The sequence below is a fragment of the Erpetoichthys calabaricus genome, chromosome 1, assembly GCF_900747795.2.
Source record: "Erpetoichthys calabaricus chromosome 1, fErpCal1.3, whole genome shotgun sequence".
In the NCBI taxonomy this organism is placed as follows: domain Eukaryota; kingdom Metazoa; phylum Chordata; class Cladistia; order Polypteriformes; family Polypteridae; genus Erpetoichthys; species Erpetoichthys calabaricus.
Window position 1 is genome coordinate 278686990 of NC_041394.2, and position 19149 is coordinate 278706138.

Consider the following 19149-nt stretch of genomic DNA (forward strand, 5'->3'; position numbering starts at 1 on the left):
TTGTGGAACACCATATAGAAATATCATGTGTCTTTGAAGTATAATTACCACAACTAACAAAGAATTTTCTGCCTGTTAAGTAAGACTGAAACCAATTTAAGACACTGCCAGAGAGACCCACCCACTGAATAATGCAATCTGTAAGAATATTGTGATCAGTGGTATCATATGTGGCACTCGGATCTAGGAGGATGACAACAGATAAACTGCCTCAGTCCCCGTTTACCCTCAAGTCATTTACTACTTTAACGAGTGCAGTTTCTGTACTGTGATTTATTCTAAAACCTGACTGAAACTTGTCAAGAGCAGAATGTTTGTTTATTCAAGTGATCATTTAGCTGTTTAATGACTGCCTTTTCTAGGATTTTACTTAAGAAGGGCAGGTTTGAAATAGGTCTAAAATTTTAAAAAATTGAGGACTTAAGATTATTTTTCTTGAGCGGGGGTTTAACAACAACAGCAGCAGTCCTAACAGTCTGGGAAACCCTATATCTAATGATGAATTTGCTATGTCAAGAACACTATCAATTAGCTCTCCGGATACTTGTTGGTATTGGGTCAAGGATGCAGGGAGGGTCTCAGTTGAGAAATTAATCTATGTAAATGGGGTATATCTATCCTGTTGAAAGAATTTAATTCGCTTTAAGTGGAATACCGGGGTTTAATAGGATCAGTATTGAGAGGATGTACTATATTATTTCTAATATCATTAATTTTGTGATTAAAAAATATAGCAAAAGCCTCACAAGTTTCACTGGAAGTTTTTTGGAGGCATTCCATTGAGTGACCTGGGTTTAGCAAAACGATCAATAGTAGAGAGTAAGACTCTTAGTTTACCAGCATTGTTATTTATAATTTTAGAGAAGTAACTAGTGCTGGGCGGTATGACCAAAATTCTATATCATGGTATTTTTCAAAATTATACCGGTTTCACGGTATTGGACGGTTTTGTTTTCCCATGCATGAGTGGATGTTAACCACATTCTCCACTGCAATTACTGGCTAAGAACGACCTATTCCACTGTCATGAGAATTGTACATTGTACATAAAAACATTTTAATGTGCACACAAGTATTAATACAGGTTTGCATGGCCCCATAAAGTGATAGTTTTCAAGGGGGTGGCACTAATGTAGAGCAGGAATCACATTACATGACAGATGCAGTCAAAATATAGAGCCTTTTTATTGAACAAAGTTTGCAAACAACTTAAACTAAAATTTTGACATCATATTTTCAACCATCCAAAGAGGCATTTAGACTTAGTAAAATGTCCAGAGGTGCTTGTCAAAAGTTGTATTGCACTGAACATGTCTTAGAAACAGAATAAATAGTACATTTTTTTTTAAACCAACTACACTTTGTTATTGTTAACAATCTCTGTCCACTGACACGTTAAAGTGACTTTTTAAACAACTTTACCATCATTAAACTGCATAATATTTAAACTAATAAATAATAATAAAATAAATAAAAGTACAACTTCCAGTAATAATACTATTACTTCCAAGACTTCAAGCCCAGGTGCACTACTCAGTATTCACCAAATTAAAATAAAATAGAATAAAATAAGTGCAACTTGGTGATGACATCTTTACCAACTGAACCATCATTAAGGCAAACTACATTAATATGGACCTTGCTTCAAGCTAAGTTAGATACATAAATAATAAAACTGCAACTTACATTTAATGCTATTTGTGATATACCCCTATGGAAGCATATTAGGGCCACGGTGAAGAAAAAAAATTCAGACAAAGTGAAGAAAAAAAAAACTATATGTCGAGAATAATATCAACATGTTGACTTTATTCTCGACATTTCCACTTTAATCTCGATACTTATGTCGAGATTAAAGTCGACATTTCTACTTTATTCTCATCATTTATGTTGAGATTAAAGTCGATATTTCCACTTTATTCTCAGTTTATTTTGTCATTAAAGTAGAATGTCATAAACTGAATTAATGTTTAATTTACTAGATTTTCTCAAACCCCATCATAAGTTAATGTAGCACATTAAATGCTTTGTGTTAAGTGTTCCCCGACCCAGTTGTTAATCGCTACGTGCTTCTAAAACTGACTTCCTCTTGTACTAAGAGGACGCACAGGCAGCGATGGCCGCACAGAATACATTCACTTCATGATATTCCTGCTCTCTAAAAATGTAGAATGGTAAGACAAATTTTCATGATGAAATGCATTAAAGCAGGTATTAAACATGCACGGTCCCCAGGTTTACGTTCAGTGTAGAGAACTTTATGGCAGGTGTGACGAGGCTCTAAAAAACTGGATGTATGAATGGGTATCACACAGGTTTAACTTAAATATTGTGTAAATATTGGGTTCGTGATCTGGTGGTCGGAGACACGAACACAAAATTCAGTGGATGTTCTTCTGAGCGGGCTTTCTTTATTGCATGTGTGCTGTCTCTGTCTGACGTACCAAACCCCCAGTTCCTATCCTTCCTTTTTCTTTCTCCACATAACCAATCTCCACACGATAAACGTCTTTGTGAAATTAAAACTAGTTATAAACTTAGACCACGGAGTGTTCAGAACTTTAAAGCAATCTTTGTTATACTTGTTTGTTTATGCCATCCATTCAGGGTTGCACCCATCCCAGCAAGCATTGTGTGTGAGGCAGGAGCAAATCTTGGACAGGGTTCCAGCACATCGCAGGGTGAATACGAGCAATACCCCACATCCTACATGACTTTGAAAAAAACTGAAGCACGCTGAGTTAACCCACCAGAAAAACATGCAAATTCAAGTCAGGGAACACCCGGGACCCCCTTGCTGCGATGCAGCAGTGCACCCTCCACGCCAACGTCCCCCCACATGATTAATACATGCTTTAATGCATTTCATCATGAAAATGATATCAAGTATTTATCTTAGCATTCTAAATGTTCAGGGAGCAGGAATATCATGAAATTAATGTATTCTGTGTGGTGATTGCTGCCTGCGCCTCCTCTTAGTGCAAGAGGAAGTCAGTTTAAGAAGCACGTAGCGATTAACATGGCTTGGGGAACACTTAACACAAAGCATTTAATGTGCTACATAACTTATGACGGGGTTTGCGAAAATCTAGTAAATTAAATATTCATTTTAAGATGAAGTTTAGTTTACGATGTTCTACTTTAATGACAAATTACGAGAATAAAGTCAACATGTCGACCTCAATCTCGACATAAACGGCGAGAATAAAATAGAAATGTCGAGAATAAATTCATCTTGTCGTCACATTATTACACAGTACCCAGGTACATTACACAAAAAAAATAAAAGTTGGCTTGCAGTATGATCCAGTAGTATAGAAAGAGAATTCACACATTTGAAAATAATAGTCCACATCTGACCTTTTAAAACCAAAGTATCTCCAGACAACAGACACGGCTCCTTTTTTCTGCAAAAGTTCTTCTGTGTCATCATGTTCAACTTTATCGTCTACTACAGTTTCAGAATGTTCTCTGTCCATTTTCACCATTCAATACCTCCACTCCGTTGCATGCATGTTTAGCGGTTCAGCAGTGAAAAGGGTCCCCCCCTTAAACGGTTTCCCACTATGGCACGTTCCATTACGTTATTTAGGCTATTTAAACCGGTGTTGCGGTATAAGAAAAATCCATATCATAACAAAAATAAAAAACGTTTTTTGGTATGAACCGGTATACTGCCCAGCACTTGAAGTAACACTACTTCTCACTGCTTTTATTTTAGCCTTCAATATTTCATAGGGATCAATCAATTTAGTTTTTCTCAATTTACGCTCACCTGTCCGGCATGTTTTCTTTAAATCAGATGCTTTTTGGGTCTTCCATGGTGTAACAGTGCTGCAGGATTTTTTAACTGTCTTTTCAGGAGCAACTATGTCAGCTGCAGCTCTCATTGTAACATTAAAAATTTTCACCTTATTATTTACATTATTATCACAATTGTAGTAAGCACTACAAACGGACTGGTTGCTTAAAATGTTTGTAAACTTTGAAACTGCAGATGAATCAAAGAAGCGTTTTTTAACAATATGCTTCTCATTAATGTTTTTATCAATATTTCTATATTAAATAATAAGAAAATTGTCAGATAAAGTGATATCTACAATATGCCTCACATTCATATTTAATCCTTTAGTAATCGCTAAATTCAACATTTGCCCCCTTTGTGTGTTAGCAGACTAATGTGCTGGCTCAGATCAAGAGAGTGCAGGAGGTTCATGAATTCTTTTGCTTTCGGGTCGCACTGATTATCGATGTGAAAATTAAAGTCGGCAACAGTTAGGAACCTTTCATAGTTATTATAATTGACACTAAGTCTGAGAATTCCTCAAAGAAAGACGCATTATATTTAGGAGGTCTGTACACGGACAATACTAGAGACTGAGAAACTCCTTGAATAACCATGGCAAGATACTCAAAAGATGCAAACATACCACAGCTCACATCTTTACACTGTAGCCGATTCAAATAAATATTTGCTAAACCACCACCTTTTTTACCTTGGCGAACCACATGAGTAAAGCAGTAATTCGGAGGTGCATATTCGATTAAAACAGCTGCACCATCCGAGCTATGCCACATTTCACTTAATTTAATAAAGTCGATTTTCCTATCACTAATCAGATCAAAAGATCCCAGTTGTCCCACGGGAGAAAGGCTTTCTGGGACTGTGGTTATAAAGCTGTTTCTGGACAGAACAGGCAGAACTATAACAACAGATCACTTCTTCATGTTACTTTCAATGGCTAATAGACTGCTGCACTGCAACGCAACTGTTCTTGGCACCATAAATAAAGTGCCACAGTAGCTTCCACCTGCAGCTATAGACACTTCAGTATGTGAGCAATGGCATGAATGCAGTCAGACTTCTTTTTGGGCACATGCACCGTCAGTATGACACTGTCAGATCTAAACACTAGCGTGGAGAATTGCTCGCGTACTGAAATGACTTTAGCTGCAGGTGGAAACTGCCGTTGCACTTTACATAGCTGATCTTTTCCTAACTAAGGAGTGGCACTGCACATATACTTTGTCAGCATGTCTATGTCGATCAAACACAGGAAGCTCTGCAATCTACTTGTGACTTTCTGCCATTGGTCTCAAAGGGCCGGAGTGGCTGCAGGTTTTCATTCTAACCCTTTTCTTAATTGGTGACCAGTTTTGCTGCTAATTCCTTTTCCTGGCTTTTCAAGATTTGTTCCCCTGAATTTCTTCATCATTTCTCTCAATTGCTTCATTTCTTTCCTTAAATGGCACCCAAACAGAAATAAATTGTGAAGTGAGTGGGCCAACAGAAGACCAACTAAGTCAGGGTCTCAAACTCCAACCAATTTCACTCCATCCAGTTGCTTAATTAGGTTCCAATTCTTGTTGTTAATTAAACCCATTTTATTACACCCATTCTTTAATTCCATGGCTTGTTGCTGCTCTAAATTGTGCAATGGCATACATTTCCTAAATTATTGATTTGCTCTTTTCTAAGAGCACTATTAAAATGCTTTGTGGACCTGAGCAGATCAGTTTTTCTGACACCTTTATCTTTCTTTATTTTCAGATATTGTATAATAGACACTCTTTGCTGGTCATGTTTTAGCTCATTTTGTATCTCATTATTGTTTGGCAGTTAATTAAGGAAAAAGAAACAATTGTTGGATCTGAGTCTTCAAGAATAAGTCAGTTAAAATAAATTCAAAAGAAGTTAATTAGCAGCAAAAACAGGTCACTAATTAAAAAAAGGGTTAGAATGAAAACCTGCAGCCACTGCAGCCCTCCAGGACCACTGCTTTATGCTGTAGGAAGATAAGTAAATAAACATAGGTAAACAACATTCGATGTGGCTTTTATATAAGTAACATAAATGTTTTTCATGTTAAGACCATCAGAAAACATAATCACAAACAGAACTTTGTGCTATACCTTGGTGAGCTCTGTAGGCCCTGCTGTTTCGTTGAAAAACGTGTATGGCAGATTCACTGGCAGGATGATGCCCAACCTGTTGCTGCATCCAAACAGTGCCATCTTTCACCTTTACGCCTGGTGCAGCTGTGTTATTCTTATGTGTGACTGGACGTTTCTCGCAGGGAGAGCTTCTGTTGTCTTTCTCCGATGCAGACCCCTCATTCTCATCTGAGTTCACCTCTGCTATAGCCCATCCTTATTTTAAAACTAACCGTGTCAGATCGGGGGAGCATGAACGTGACTGAGAGAACAAAACTGAATAATAAAAAAAAACAAAAAAAAAAACGCTAACCTTTACAAGTAGCATAAATTTTCATGGGCTGTTGCAGACTCAAATCAAATGTATGTTTTTATTGTATAATAGTAACAACTAGAGCAGCTCACTACTCAAAACAGTAAATCTCGGAAGAAGCCGGAATCAAACCCACAACCTCTTGGTTATGAGGCAACAGTTCTTACCTATGTACAAGCTAAGCCCTCGTGCCAGCATCGTACCCTGTCCCAATTTCTTTTTCTTCAGTGAAAATCTTTAATAAAAGTGCACTTGTTTTGTTATACATGTACCTTTTATAAGTATTTATTTGATATTTGGACTTCAAACTTTACACATTGTACACTTCATGTCAAATTTTTTTTCATTAGTACTATAACATGAAAAAAGTTTCTGTTTTAGCTATGTTAACATTTCTTGCTTTGCATTTCCTGTCATCTTTCATTTACCCAGATCGTTGCAGTCATAGAACACACATGAAATGCATGTGTTCCAAATAACAATATATTATTTACCCTATACAATTCCAGGCACTTCACACCCAGAGAAACAGACTTGAACTCTGAGAAGTTTGTATCTCACTTTTGCTGCGTTGGTGGGGGATGGGATAGCAGGCTGTTTGTGCTGATTGACACATTTGCAAAACAAAAACGCTGACAAAGAGGTGTGAAGGAATTTAAGGTGGCACAGCATTATGACTTTTTTCGTAGGCTTCAAGGGTTCTAGTGTTAAAATGCATCCCTAACCCTCCATTGCACCATTATAAGCCACTCAGAACTAATTCTGTTCCTTCTTCCCTATTGACTTCATTTCGTGGAGTTTAGCAAAGTTCCCGACCGTTTCCATGATTTTGCTGAACTCACAGTGAAACAAACTCATAGGGTCTCGCACAAAGAACAGCATTCTGTATCTTTTGCTTTCATTTTTTATTTCAGATCTTATTTGTCAAAAATTCTTAAATTTGTTATCCATTTCCCAGTACTCATAGATGTCATTGTGTTGCATGTGGATATCTTTGCAAAATTTAGCATAAAACTAGCATTAACAAGGCATTGTCATTGCCTAAAATTTTCATAATATTATTTGCCTTTTATTGTGACTCCAATTAAGCTTTGAAAACTAAAGTAAAAAGTTTTTTTTTTTGCATATTATCATATTTTTATGCATATTTTGCTATTTTTTCTTACTGTCTTGATTTACTTTAATCTGTCTTTTTTATAAATCGCATCTGATGGATATAAACATGTATTTACATATATTTCTTATTTTGTTTTATTCATTTACCAAAAAATGCTTATTAACTTATATTAAAACAGCCTTTCAGACATTGTTTATTGTAACTGCTTATATATATATATATATATATATACAGTGGAACCTCGAGATACGATCACCTCTGTATACGAGAAATTCAAAATACGAGGAAAGTATGAGCGAAAATTTCTGATCTAAATGCGAGCATTGGCTCGCGTAACGAGCCACAAGCCAGGCTGTGGGTATAGCTCGCGGCTTAGCGAGGGGGCGTGGTAGCAGTTGCGAGCCGCGATCTGCGGTGTCTGCGTTTCTCACTTAAGTGCACAGGTGGGAAACTGCCCACATCCATGATTGTTCCTGTGGCTGATGGGCTGCAGCTGCCATGTCCTCCCCGCATATATAGAGAAGCGCGAGCCGGTTAAGGGGGAGAAGAAGTGAGAGGAGAGGAGAGGAAGAGAGAGAGAGAGAGAGAGAGAGAGAGAGAAGGCATGCAGGAGGGCGGGCAGAAGAGCAGGCTCGCGTGTAGCTGAACAGTGAGCTGAACAGGCGAGCCAAACAGCTGAAGCAGGACGGTGTAGAGAAGGTCAGCTGCATTAAGAGTGTCTCGCCTGTTGCAGAGCCCGCAGGTGAGACGCTAACAGAGAAGAAGCACCGGGGATTGTCATCTGTTTTTTAAAGACTGCATCCTTTTGACGTTTTAACCTCGTGTTAAAGGATTGTTATTCTTGTGTATTTTAAACCTCCACTTCACAACTGTTTTAAGGATTATTTATTTAAACATTTATTGAATGCTCTACTGCACTTTGGACACCTGTTTTGATTCTTTTAATAATCAGTTATATTATTTACCAGTGTTATTTATTAAAGGTAGACTACAGTATATATAATTTATCAGTGTTATTTGTTAGGAAAATTGATTTTTATGTTAATATATTTGGGGTGCGGAACGGATTAACTGGATTTCCATTATTTTCAATGGGGAAGTTTGTTCTAGATACGAGAAATTCGCTATACAAGCTCAGTGCTGGAACGAATTAAACTCGTATCTAGAGGTTCCACTGTATATATAAAAATCTGGTTTGTTTGAATTATATAGCAATTTTGTTTTTTCCTTTGTTTGAAAACAGATTGGAAGCATCCTATCGTCTATTCAAGATACAAACAAAAAACCACACATTCATATGAATAAAGGAAATAATTATTGTATTATTAAAGAGGTTAGTAATTTATTATGATCTAAGTTCTTTGTGCAGCATTATGGTGGGTGGTTAGGGTTGTTGCCGTACAGCTGAGTCCTCATTCTGAGTATTTTGAACTTTACATGATTTCTTGATGTCTGCAAGGATCTTTATAGTTTTGAAGCCATAGAGCTTTACTGTCATGCAGAAACTAACTGCCCTCTCTACCTGCAAGAATTTTTCATTCCCGAAAGAAAAAAAAAATTGTGTACTTGGAATTTAGGGAGCTTTTTCTTTTTTATTCTTCTGTGAAATCATGTATTGTTTGTCAAAAAATTAGTGGGAGAATAAATCCCAAAGCCTCTATTTGTAATTAGTGGGTAAAACTACATACAGCATTTTTCTCCCTTTTTGTAATTTCCATCTGTACTTGCTAAACATCATGCCAAACTCTTTTATGTAAATTGGCCACTGTTTGTCTTTACACATGTCACAAATGGAACACCAGCATGCACTTAATGATTGCATATTATGATCAACGGTGGTCCTACATGGCCACCACTGCATGTGATGCTTTGTCAGGATTATAACAGCTGAGAACACATGAACCATGAATGCATCTTGTGTTGTCTCTGCAGTCATAGTTCTCTTTGTCTGATGAACAAATGTGATTATATGTTTGCTGCCTAAACCTTTCCTCCAACCCAAGTCATATAGTGATGCCTAGAGTAACAGGAGTCTGAGTTTTAATTTAATTTTGAATATTCAAACTGCACAAACACTGAAGAATATTCCAAAGTCAAAATGTGCATGTAAAAGTCCTAGTGAAGCCCCAGAATAAACCTACCTGAAGATGACATTTAATCACAGAAAGAAATTAGAGAAATGTGCAAACTCCATATATTTTTCAAGGCATTTTACTCATTCACAACTCTGGACTAATGTATAACCTTGTGTCTTGCCTTCTATGCAATCAGTAATAAACAGTCATTTTGTAGTACTTAAAGAGTCTATTCACCAGTTAGCACTCTCATTTAATTTTATATTTGTACATAAACGCAGGTTTTCTGTCAGGATCCCAGCAATATTTTCCTGCCTTGTATTTTATGCAATGCTCAAACTTTATTGACTTAAATAACAGCAGTTAAAGATGAAAACAAATATTCGAAATTGCATGAAATTATACATTCATCCATTATTTGTTTATTCTTTGTGCAATTGTGCAATGAAGCTGTCTTGGCAGTTTTCACAGGGTGCCAGTCCATCACACTACACTTACTAATAATGAACCAATATCAAGTCACAAGTTGGCCTAATATACTTGACTACCCACATAAAACCTGTGTACACAAAATGAAAGTACCCAAACTTCACACAGACAGTGACTCGTCCTGGGTTCACCTTGTGTAATATACCATTTGAAATACTAGATATTTATGTCTAGAGCTTTAACAGGTATTACTTTAAGGGGGCTGTTAAGGTATTTTCAATAGGATTATGTTTCTGCTATATTGTACCTATTCAAGTTAAGTATCTTTAAAGTGGAACAGTCACATGTTTCTTTCTTTAAATAGTGAAAAGTATTCTTTCATGTAGGAACTTTGGGGGTAAAAAAAATCATAGTTTAAAATGATACACCTGTTTTCATATGAATCGCCAGAGAGGATCAGACAGTTCACATTGCTGGTCTGTTATAGAGCTAGTGGAAAAAGTGCAAGAATATTCATAGTGGTGAGGGGATGGTCTGGCCATGTATGGCATAATCAGTGGTTCCCAAAATCGGTCCTGGGGACCCACTGTGGCTGCAGGTTTTTGTTCCAACCAACTTCTCTTTTTTATTGGACTCTTAGCCTAATTAAGTGAGTCGTCATTTCCCAGTTTCTGTGTTTTGGAATCAGTGTAGAAATTACAAACTAAGTTTGGTAGGTTTTTATTAAAATGTAATTAGCAGTTATATGGGGAGTAGGTATTTTTTTAAGTCATTAACAGTATTTTCAGCCTGATTTTAATTCTGCTTTTCCAGGTGTTCTGATTATTTAATTGATTACTTACTAATTATGAGGTCTGACACCGAAGTCATTGCAGCTTTCATCATCCTGGGTGTCTGCTGTGCTGGTTGTTAATTGTCACTATTAAGGTTAAATGAAGGGAGGAAACTACACAGGGAAAGGGGCAAATAATCAGAAAACAACAAAAGAGAGTTAAGCATTTATAGCTTTACAAAAAAATAGCAATATTTCTAAATGTCTTATAAATGTAAAAACCATACTGTTGTGTTTTGCTGAAGGCAGAATAAGAGAAGAGTAAAAAAAAAAGAAAACCTGCTAATGAAATCAGTTGTTGTTGATTATTATCACCGATTGTGAATCTGGTTGGAACAAAAATCTGCAGCCACAGGAGGGTCCCCAAGACCGAGTTTGGGAACCAGTGGCATAGTTCATGCTGCTGTGTTAATTCTTGGGAGTTTTGGTTTTTCCAGGTCAATAATACACTAGTGATGCCATTGGTTTGCTCTTGTCTGGCTATTTATAGAAAAATGGCAGGATCATTTCACTCCTCATTTCACTCCTTTTTCCTATTAAAAGAAAAACATGAGTATTACCCTTTAAGTTAAAGTGTTAAAATGGAATTGGGCATTTACTTGTGAAAGTAAACATTATGAAATATTCTCTTTGTATTATTTATAGATTTTAATAAGATTAAGAAAACTTTGCCAGCAAGGGAAAAAAAGTCGCAGCCAGCTACAGAGACTACTGAAGAACATGGGAGCTCATGTTGTAGTGCAAGATCTGTTTAACATTGCCTATGAAAAGGTATTTATATGCATACAGATGTAGTGTGTTACAAGAATGAAAGCTACACCTATTTTAGAAAATAAATTTTATTTGCACACTCTTGGTGATTAAGCATATTAGCTATTGGCCAAACAAAAGAAGTTTCTGAGTTCTGTTAGTTTTCTTCCTTTTTCACAAAATTTTGTTTATGATTATATTGTTACAATATATTGTTTATCAAATTAATTCTAGCTATTTAACCAGAACCTTGTTTATTTTTTCAATTGTTTGAAAATGTTTACTAACATAATACACGTTTTTGTCTTTGTTCTTCCAGAACTGTTTTTTGTTTTTATAGTAAAAAATAGGCATAAATCTAAATAATTAATAATTGCTGTCCAAAAATGTAAGCAATGCCTTGCTTTTATCATAGCTACCATTTTGCAAAACAATAATAGCACTAGCTTAGTTTAAATTATGTGGATGAGAGCTACATCCAATAGGTCAGAGTTATGTGAAGCTGTGCAATACATTTGTGTTGTGTCATTTATTATCTGCTTTTTACTTTTTTCTGAATCTAGTCAGATGAAAAGATGAATGAAATCATGGAATTGGCACATGGATTCCTACAGAACTTCTGCTTTGGAAATCCACAAAACCAAGCCTTGCTTTATAAAAATTTAAACCAGTTCCTTACTCCAGGGGTTTGTGTTTTATTTTTCACTTTCATTTTCTTTGAATATGTGTTGTCCTACAGTGCATTTCTGTGCCCAGAGTGAATGGCTTCATTTGTGTATAGACTAATAATTTTGAGTTTAAATCAGTTTTGTAATGTTCGACTTATTCAGCTATTTCATGTCTTAATGAATACTGTGGTGTAACAGATTATAACATGTATGCAGTTTTAAAGAAATGATACACTAGTGGGCTTAAATCAAAATTTCCATTTTATTAATGTGTGTCTGTGTTAATTTTATAAAACAAACTTGTTTATACTTTTTGTAGGTTTGTATGTTAAAAGATCTAATTTGTAATGGTTATGATTACTTTCTTGCAGCTAATGGAGGCTAAAACAATGAGATATGTTTTCATGGATAATTATTATCTTTGTAATGAGATCAGCGATAGAGTTATTCACCACTATGTGCACTGTATTGAAACTCATGGACGACATGTACAGTATCTTCAGTTTCTACAGACCATTGTTAAAGCTGATGGAAAGTATGTTAAAAAATGTCAAGACAGGGTAATGACTGAGGTAGGTAAGCTATGTGTCTTAGCTCACTCGTTCATGAGAATTGGCTTTACTATTCAGAAAACAGTTTCTCGCCATCTTTAAATTGTTTTAGGTCTTGATAGGTGTGTATACTAGTTATTGCATTTAATGTTTGTTTTTTTTAATATTATCCTTACAAATCTACGTGACCTCATGTGCAGTTGCTTTTCTCCATATCTAACATACTAAACAATATGCTTGCCTTGCCAACAGAATTGTCAGTTGTAATGAAATTATTTTTTTCTCTTCTTTGGTGGTTAATTGTAATTTCTTAACCCCCTGAAAGATTCAAAATTAACAAACCCAAGTTTGCTCATTTTTATCAAGCTAATATTATTTTGTGGGATCTTTCCTTGCTTAAAAAAGTATTTTGATAAATTAGTTCTCTTGGTCTTATTTAGTTTTTGCTGTACACTGCAACAGAGAATATGCACACTTAAATTTTGATTAAATTAATATACACATCATCAAAATGTGAAAATGAAAATCAAGGCAGATCAACCATGATATGTGATGTTTGTTTCTTTCTGCATTTGACTGCTATGGCTTTTCAGGTTACAAATAGGCATGCTTCTACTTTTTTTTAATTGCAGCTTGTCAATGCAGGGGAAGAAGTGCTAGTATTTTATAATGATCGAACATCATTCCCTACTCTTCTCCAAATGATGACCAATGAACGTGATCGCAGTGATGAAAATGGGCCCTTAGCCTATCATATTGCTTTGGTTGAACTTCTTGCAGCTTGTACTGAAGGGAAAAACGTTTACACAGAAATCAAGTGCAACTCCCTTCTTCCCCTTGATGATATTGTCAAAGTGGTCACTCATGTCGACTGCATACATGAGGTAACCTGTTTTACTTGAATCTCAACAAAAATAAGCTATAGCTACATAATATCAATGGAAAATAATGACAAACCAATATTTACTTTATGTTTCATAGTAGGCAGTGTGGTGTAGTGGTTAAGGCTTTGGACTTCAAACCCTAGTTGTGGGTTTGAATCCTGCTATTGACACACTGTGACCATGAGCAAGACGCTTGCTTGTGCTCCAAATGGAAAACCAAAAAAATGAAATGTAACTAATCATATCATAAATCTTGTATTTCACCTTGGATAAAGGCACCAGCCAAATATGTAAATATTTTAATGCACCAATATTTTGACAAGCATTCATCACAAGACAGCAAATAGCGGTATAATTAAAATTATTTCAAAGAAAATAAGATGATTGCACTTGTAAGATAAATTTGTGCAATGAAGTTGTTCTATGTGATACATTATGATTTTTTACAATCCACGTTCTATCCTTCTTTTTCACTATTTTAATGTGTGTCACTATGTAGTAATGATGAGATTGGCTAGCTTGAAGTGCTACTTTCACACAAGTCAGTGGTTCTCAAATTCAGTCCTTGGGACACCATGTGACTGTGGGTTTTTTGTTCTAACCAACTTCTATTTATGATTAAACTCCTAGTCAAGTTAAGCAAACTGTTATTCCCCAGCTTTTGTGTTTTGTGATGTACAGTCATATGAAAAAGTTTGGGAACCCATCTTAATTCTTTGGATTTTTGTTTATCATTGGCTGAGCTTTCAAAGTAGCAACTTCCTTTTAATATATGACATGCCTTATGGAAACAGTAGTATTTCAGAAGTGACATTAAGTTTATTGGATTAACAGAAAATATGCATCATAACAAAATTAGACAGGTGCATAAATTTGGGCACCCCAACAGAGATATTACATCAATACTTAGTTGAATCTCCTTTTGCAAATATAACAGCCTCCTATAGCCTTTGATGAGTGTCTGGATTCTGGATGGAAGTATTTTTGATCATTTGTCCATACAAGATCTCTCCAGTTAAGTTCAATTTGATGGCTGCCGAGCATGGACAGCCTGCTTCAAATCATCCCATAGATTTTCGATGATATTCAAGTCAGGGGACTGTGACAGCCATTCCAGAACATTGTACTTCTCCCTCTGCATGAATGCCTTTGTAGATTTCGAACTGTGTTTTGGGTCATTGTCTTGTTGGAATATCCAACCCCTGCGTAACTTCAACTTTGTGACTGATGCTTGAACATTATCCTGAAGAATTTGTTGATAATGGGTTGAATTCATCTGACCCTTGACTTTAACAAGGGCCCCAGTCCCTGAACTAGCCACACAGCCCCACAGCATGTGGAAACTCCACCAAATTTGACAGTAGGTAGCAGGTGTTTTTCTTGGAATGCGATGTTCTTTCGCCTTGCAAAGTGCTTTTTGTTATGACCAAATAACTCAATTTTTGTCTCATCAGTCCAAAGCACCTTGTTCCAAAATGAATCTGGCTTGTCTAAATGAGCATTTGCATACAACAAGCGACTCTGTTTGTGGCGTGAGTACAGAAAGGGCTTCTTTCTCATCACCCTGCCGTACAGACGCTCTTTGTGCAAATTGCGCTGAATTGTAGAACGATGTACAGATACACCATCTGCAGCAAGATGTTCTTGCAGGTCTTTGGAGGTGATGTGTGGGTGGTCTGTAACCATTCTCACAATCCTGTGCATATGCCGCTCCTGTATTTTTCTTGGTCTGCCAGACCTGGGTTTAACAGCAACTGTGCCTGTGGCCGTCCATTTCCTGATTACATTCCTTACAATTGAAACTGACAGTTTAAACCTCTGAGATAGCTTTTTGTAGCCTTTCCCTAAACCATAATACTGAACAATCTTTGTTTTCAGATCTTTTGACAGTTGCTTTGAGGATCCCATGTTGTCGCTCTTCAGAGGAGAGTCAAAGAGAAGCACAACTTGCAATTGACCACCTTAAATACCTTTTCTCATGATTGGACACACCTTTTTATGAAGTTCAAGGCTTAATGAGCTAATCCAATCAATTTGGTGTTGCAAGTAATCAATATCGAGCAGTTCCATGCATTCAAATCAGCAAAATTACAAGGGTACCCAAATTTTTGCACAGCCAGTTTTTCATATTTGATTTAATTTCATACAACTAAATACTGCTTCACTAAAAATCTTTCTTCGGAAAACACCCCAGTACCGAGATGTTCCTAGGAAATGAAAGACATACCACTGTTATCTTTTTTGTTGAAAGTAAATTATTATGCAGGCTGAGAGGGGGGTTCCCAAACTTTTTCATATGACTATACAGTGGAACCTTGGGTCACGAACCCCTCGGACCACATATAAATCGGGTTACGACCAAAAAGTTTGCTAAACTTTTGCATCTGTTCATGACCACACACTCGGGTGACGAACAAGCCAGTTTCCCTTCCAGTTCGTACACGCCGATGATTTCCACGCATGTTCAGTCTCTCCCTGTGCATTCCCTGTACAGAGAGCGCGAGAGAGCCCAAGCAGAAGAAGTAAATATTTAGTTTACTATTACACTGCACATTTTATGGTATAATTAACTGTTTTTGTGCTTAAAAATCTTTAAAAATATATATATATTTACATACAGCTTGTAAGATCCAGAATGGATTAATTGTATTTACATACAATCCTATGGGGGAAATTACTTCAGGTCACGACCAAATCGGGTTGCGACCAGAGTTTTGGAACGAATTACGGTCGTGACCCGAGGTTCCATTGTACATAGAAATTACAAAACTAAGTTTGGTCAACTTATATTAGAGTGCACTAAGCATTTATCCATGTTACATTACAATATTTTAGTGAGTCTTGACTTAGTTTTTAAGATTTTTTTCATCATTAACATTTCCAAATGTTCTGATTATTTAATCCATAATTTTCTAATAAAAACATTAGTAGGTCTGACACTGACGCAGTTGCAACTTAATACACAGACATAATAGCAAACAGGCCTTGAGTTTTTCTACTTATTAAATGGATGGTTTTGCCTGTAATTACTTTGGTAAAAAGTGTAAAATTCATGTTTTAAAATTAAATTTGAATTGTTTTATAAGCTGTAGTGTAAGTAAGTATTTCTTCGTTGACAGTCGCAATGTATTTTGAACGTCTTCAGGTTAAAACTGCATATGTCAATTTTGTGAACCATTGCTATGTGGATACAGAAGTAGAGATGAAGGAGATCTATACCAGTAATCATATATGGAACCTGTTTGAGAACTTCCTGGTTGATATGGCAACAGTAAGTATTAATTTTGGATACTGAAGTGGAATTTTTCATCTTTTGTCAGAATTATGCAATATGGAATTAGAATTTCAAAACACAAGAAAGTTGTACTTTGTAGCTCAAATTTAGCATATTTGACATCTTGTTTTTGGTTATCAAGAAAGTGATATTTTGGTGATTTCATAAGATTTTTTTTATACTTAACAAGAAATTGAGCATATTTGTATATGTCACTATGTATTTTTAAAGAAATGAAAAAACAGATTTATTTTAATAATAACTCCAACTTCTTAACACAGAGGAAGAATCAATTACATTATACATAGGTAGTGAGCACCACCTAATGGACTTGAAGTGCCTGTGAAAAAATACAAGATCTCTCTGTTTTCACAACATTAACAAGCATTATTTTACAGACATGGACTAATTTGTTTGTACTCCACCACAGTTGTCTCTGAAATAACTTGAAACTGACAAAAATAATTGGCACTCATCATAGTTTATTCCTTATTCAACAAAAATCAGACACTGCTTTAGAGATTTGATTCAACTCTTTATTTCAAATAACACCACAAATGAAAAAAGCATGGACAAAAATGATGGAACTCTTAACCTAATATTTGTTGCACAACATTTAGGGGCAATTACTGCAAATAATCAATTCAGCAGACAGAATGTAGCTATCATTGAGACGTCTGCACTTGTCAACAGGTAGTTTGACCCTCTCTTTTTGAGCAAACTGCTCCAGCTGTGTCAGGTCTGAAGAGGACCTTCTCCAGACTGCATGGTTCAGTTCTTTCCATAGATGTTCCATTGGAATAGAAGGCTACTTCAGAATAGTCTGATGTTTTGTTGTTAGTCATTCTTGGGGGCTTTCAGTAGCATGCTTTGAGTGATTTTCCTGTTCAAGGATTCATGACCTGTGTCTAAGACAGAACTTTATGACACTGGGCAGTACATTTTGCACCAGAATGTCTTTTGATAGTCTTGAGATTTCATTGTTCTGAGCACAGTCTCCAGGCACCCCTTGCCAGACACAGCAAAAAAAAACACAAAACATAACCAAGCCTTCTCCATGTTTCACAGTAGGTATGGTGTTCTTTTCTTTGAAAGCTTAATTTTTTTACTTCTGTGGACAAAAAGCTGACGCGACTTGCCAAACGCTCCATTTTTGTCTCATCTGTCCAAAGACATTCTCCCAGAAGCATTATGGCTTGTCAATACTTTTTTTTTTTTTTTTAGCAAATTCCGTTATGGCATTTTTATTTTTTATTTATTTATTTTTTTTAAATCAGTGGAGTCCAACACTGATTGACCTTGACCTTGGAGTTCAGTTTGTATCAGTTTGGAAGTTGTTCTTGGAATTTTCATATTCACTATCCTTTTGCCCATTCTGGAGTCGCTTTTCCTCTTGTGGACACATCAGGGAGGTTGTCTGCTGTCCCATAGAAGTTAAACTTCTTAATATTTGCAACTATTGTCACAAGAACATCAAGCTGCTTGAAGATGGTCTTATAGCATTTGCCTTTAACATGTTTGTCTATAATTTACTTTCTCATCTCTCTAGACAACTTTCTGTTTTGTTCCTCTGTTCCATGTTCAATGTGGGACGCACGATGATACCGAACAGCAGAGTAACTACTTTTCTCAATTTAAATAGGCTTAATAACTTAATGCTTAACTGGAGTCATGTGCAATACTAATTAAAGAAAAAAGCCATTATAAAAAATCACTCTAATCCATTAATATATGATCTTTTTTTAGTGGTACCAACAAATATTTTCAGGCCATTTTACAATATCTTTTTTAGAATAAGCAACAAGTTCTCTTTTCACACTCAGATTTGCTTTACTCAATGACATATGAAAGATTATACGTGGGACAATTGTTTTTCATTTAATCGTATTACAGGAGGCATACAGCACTTTTTCAATGAGCTGTAAGGGTACCAAAAATTTCTGTACTGATCATTTTCCTAGGTTACTGGGAAATAGAGAGCTATAGTATAACTTATATAAATGTTTTACAGTTGTAACAAAGAGAGGAAAATGATATGCTAAGGGTTACATAGTGAGTCTGATGCTACACTGCTTCCCTGCTTTCTGGATTAGGACTGTTTAATACCCTGTGTCATAGTCCTGCCAATGAATGTAAAGCAAGCATTTTACTAAACTACAGACATTCCTCTACTGTCAGGACCTTTGCAGTGCTTTAGAAATCAAAAGCAGGCAGGTTCTCATGACTGCACAAAAGAAGAAGCCCAAAACCTCATAAAGAAACATTACTTTTGCAGGCATTGATTACATACCACCAGATCTTTTCAAATGGTAGCTTGTACTA

General features: G+C 35.9%; 1 protein-coding gene across 4 annotated transcripts in view; it reads left to right on the plus strand.

The window, feature by feature from the left end:
- Window positions 1-19149, plus strand: part of itpr2 (inositol 1,4,5-trisphosphate receptor, type 2) — a 1448083-nt gene that overhangs the window by 300525 nt on the left and 1128409 nt on the right. For all 4 annotated transcript variants that reach the window (XR_007935422.1, XM_051929951.1, XM_051929945.1 and 1 more), the window contains 6 exons: window positions 8608-8697; window positions 11346-11471; window positions 12014-12136; window positions 12490-12690; window positions 13302-13553; window positions 16699-16824. Coding sequence is in view for 3 of the 4 variants with exons in the window: in XM_051929951.1 (XP_051785911.1) it covers window positions 8608-8697; window positions 11346-11471; window positions 12014-12136; window positions 12490-12690; window positions 13302-13553; window positions 16699-16824 (918 nt within the window). In the remaining variant the exon portion in view is untranslated. The remainder of the gene's footprint in view (window positions 1-8607; window positions 8698-11345; window positions 11472-12013; window positions 12137-12489; window positions 12691-13301; window positions 13554-16698; window positions 16825-19149) is intronic.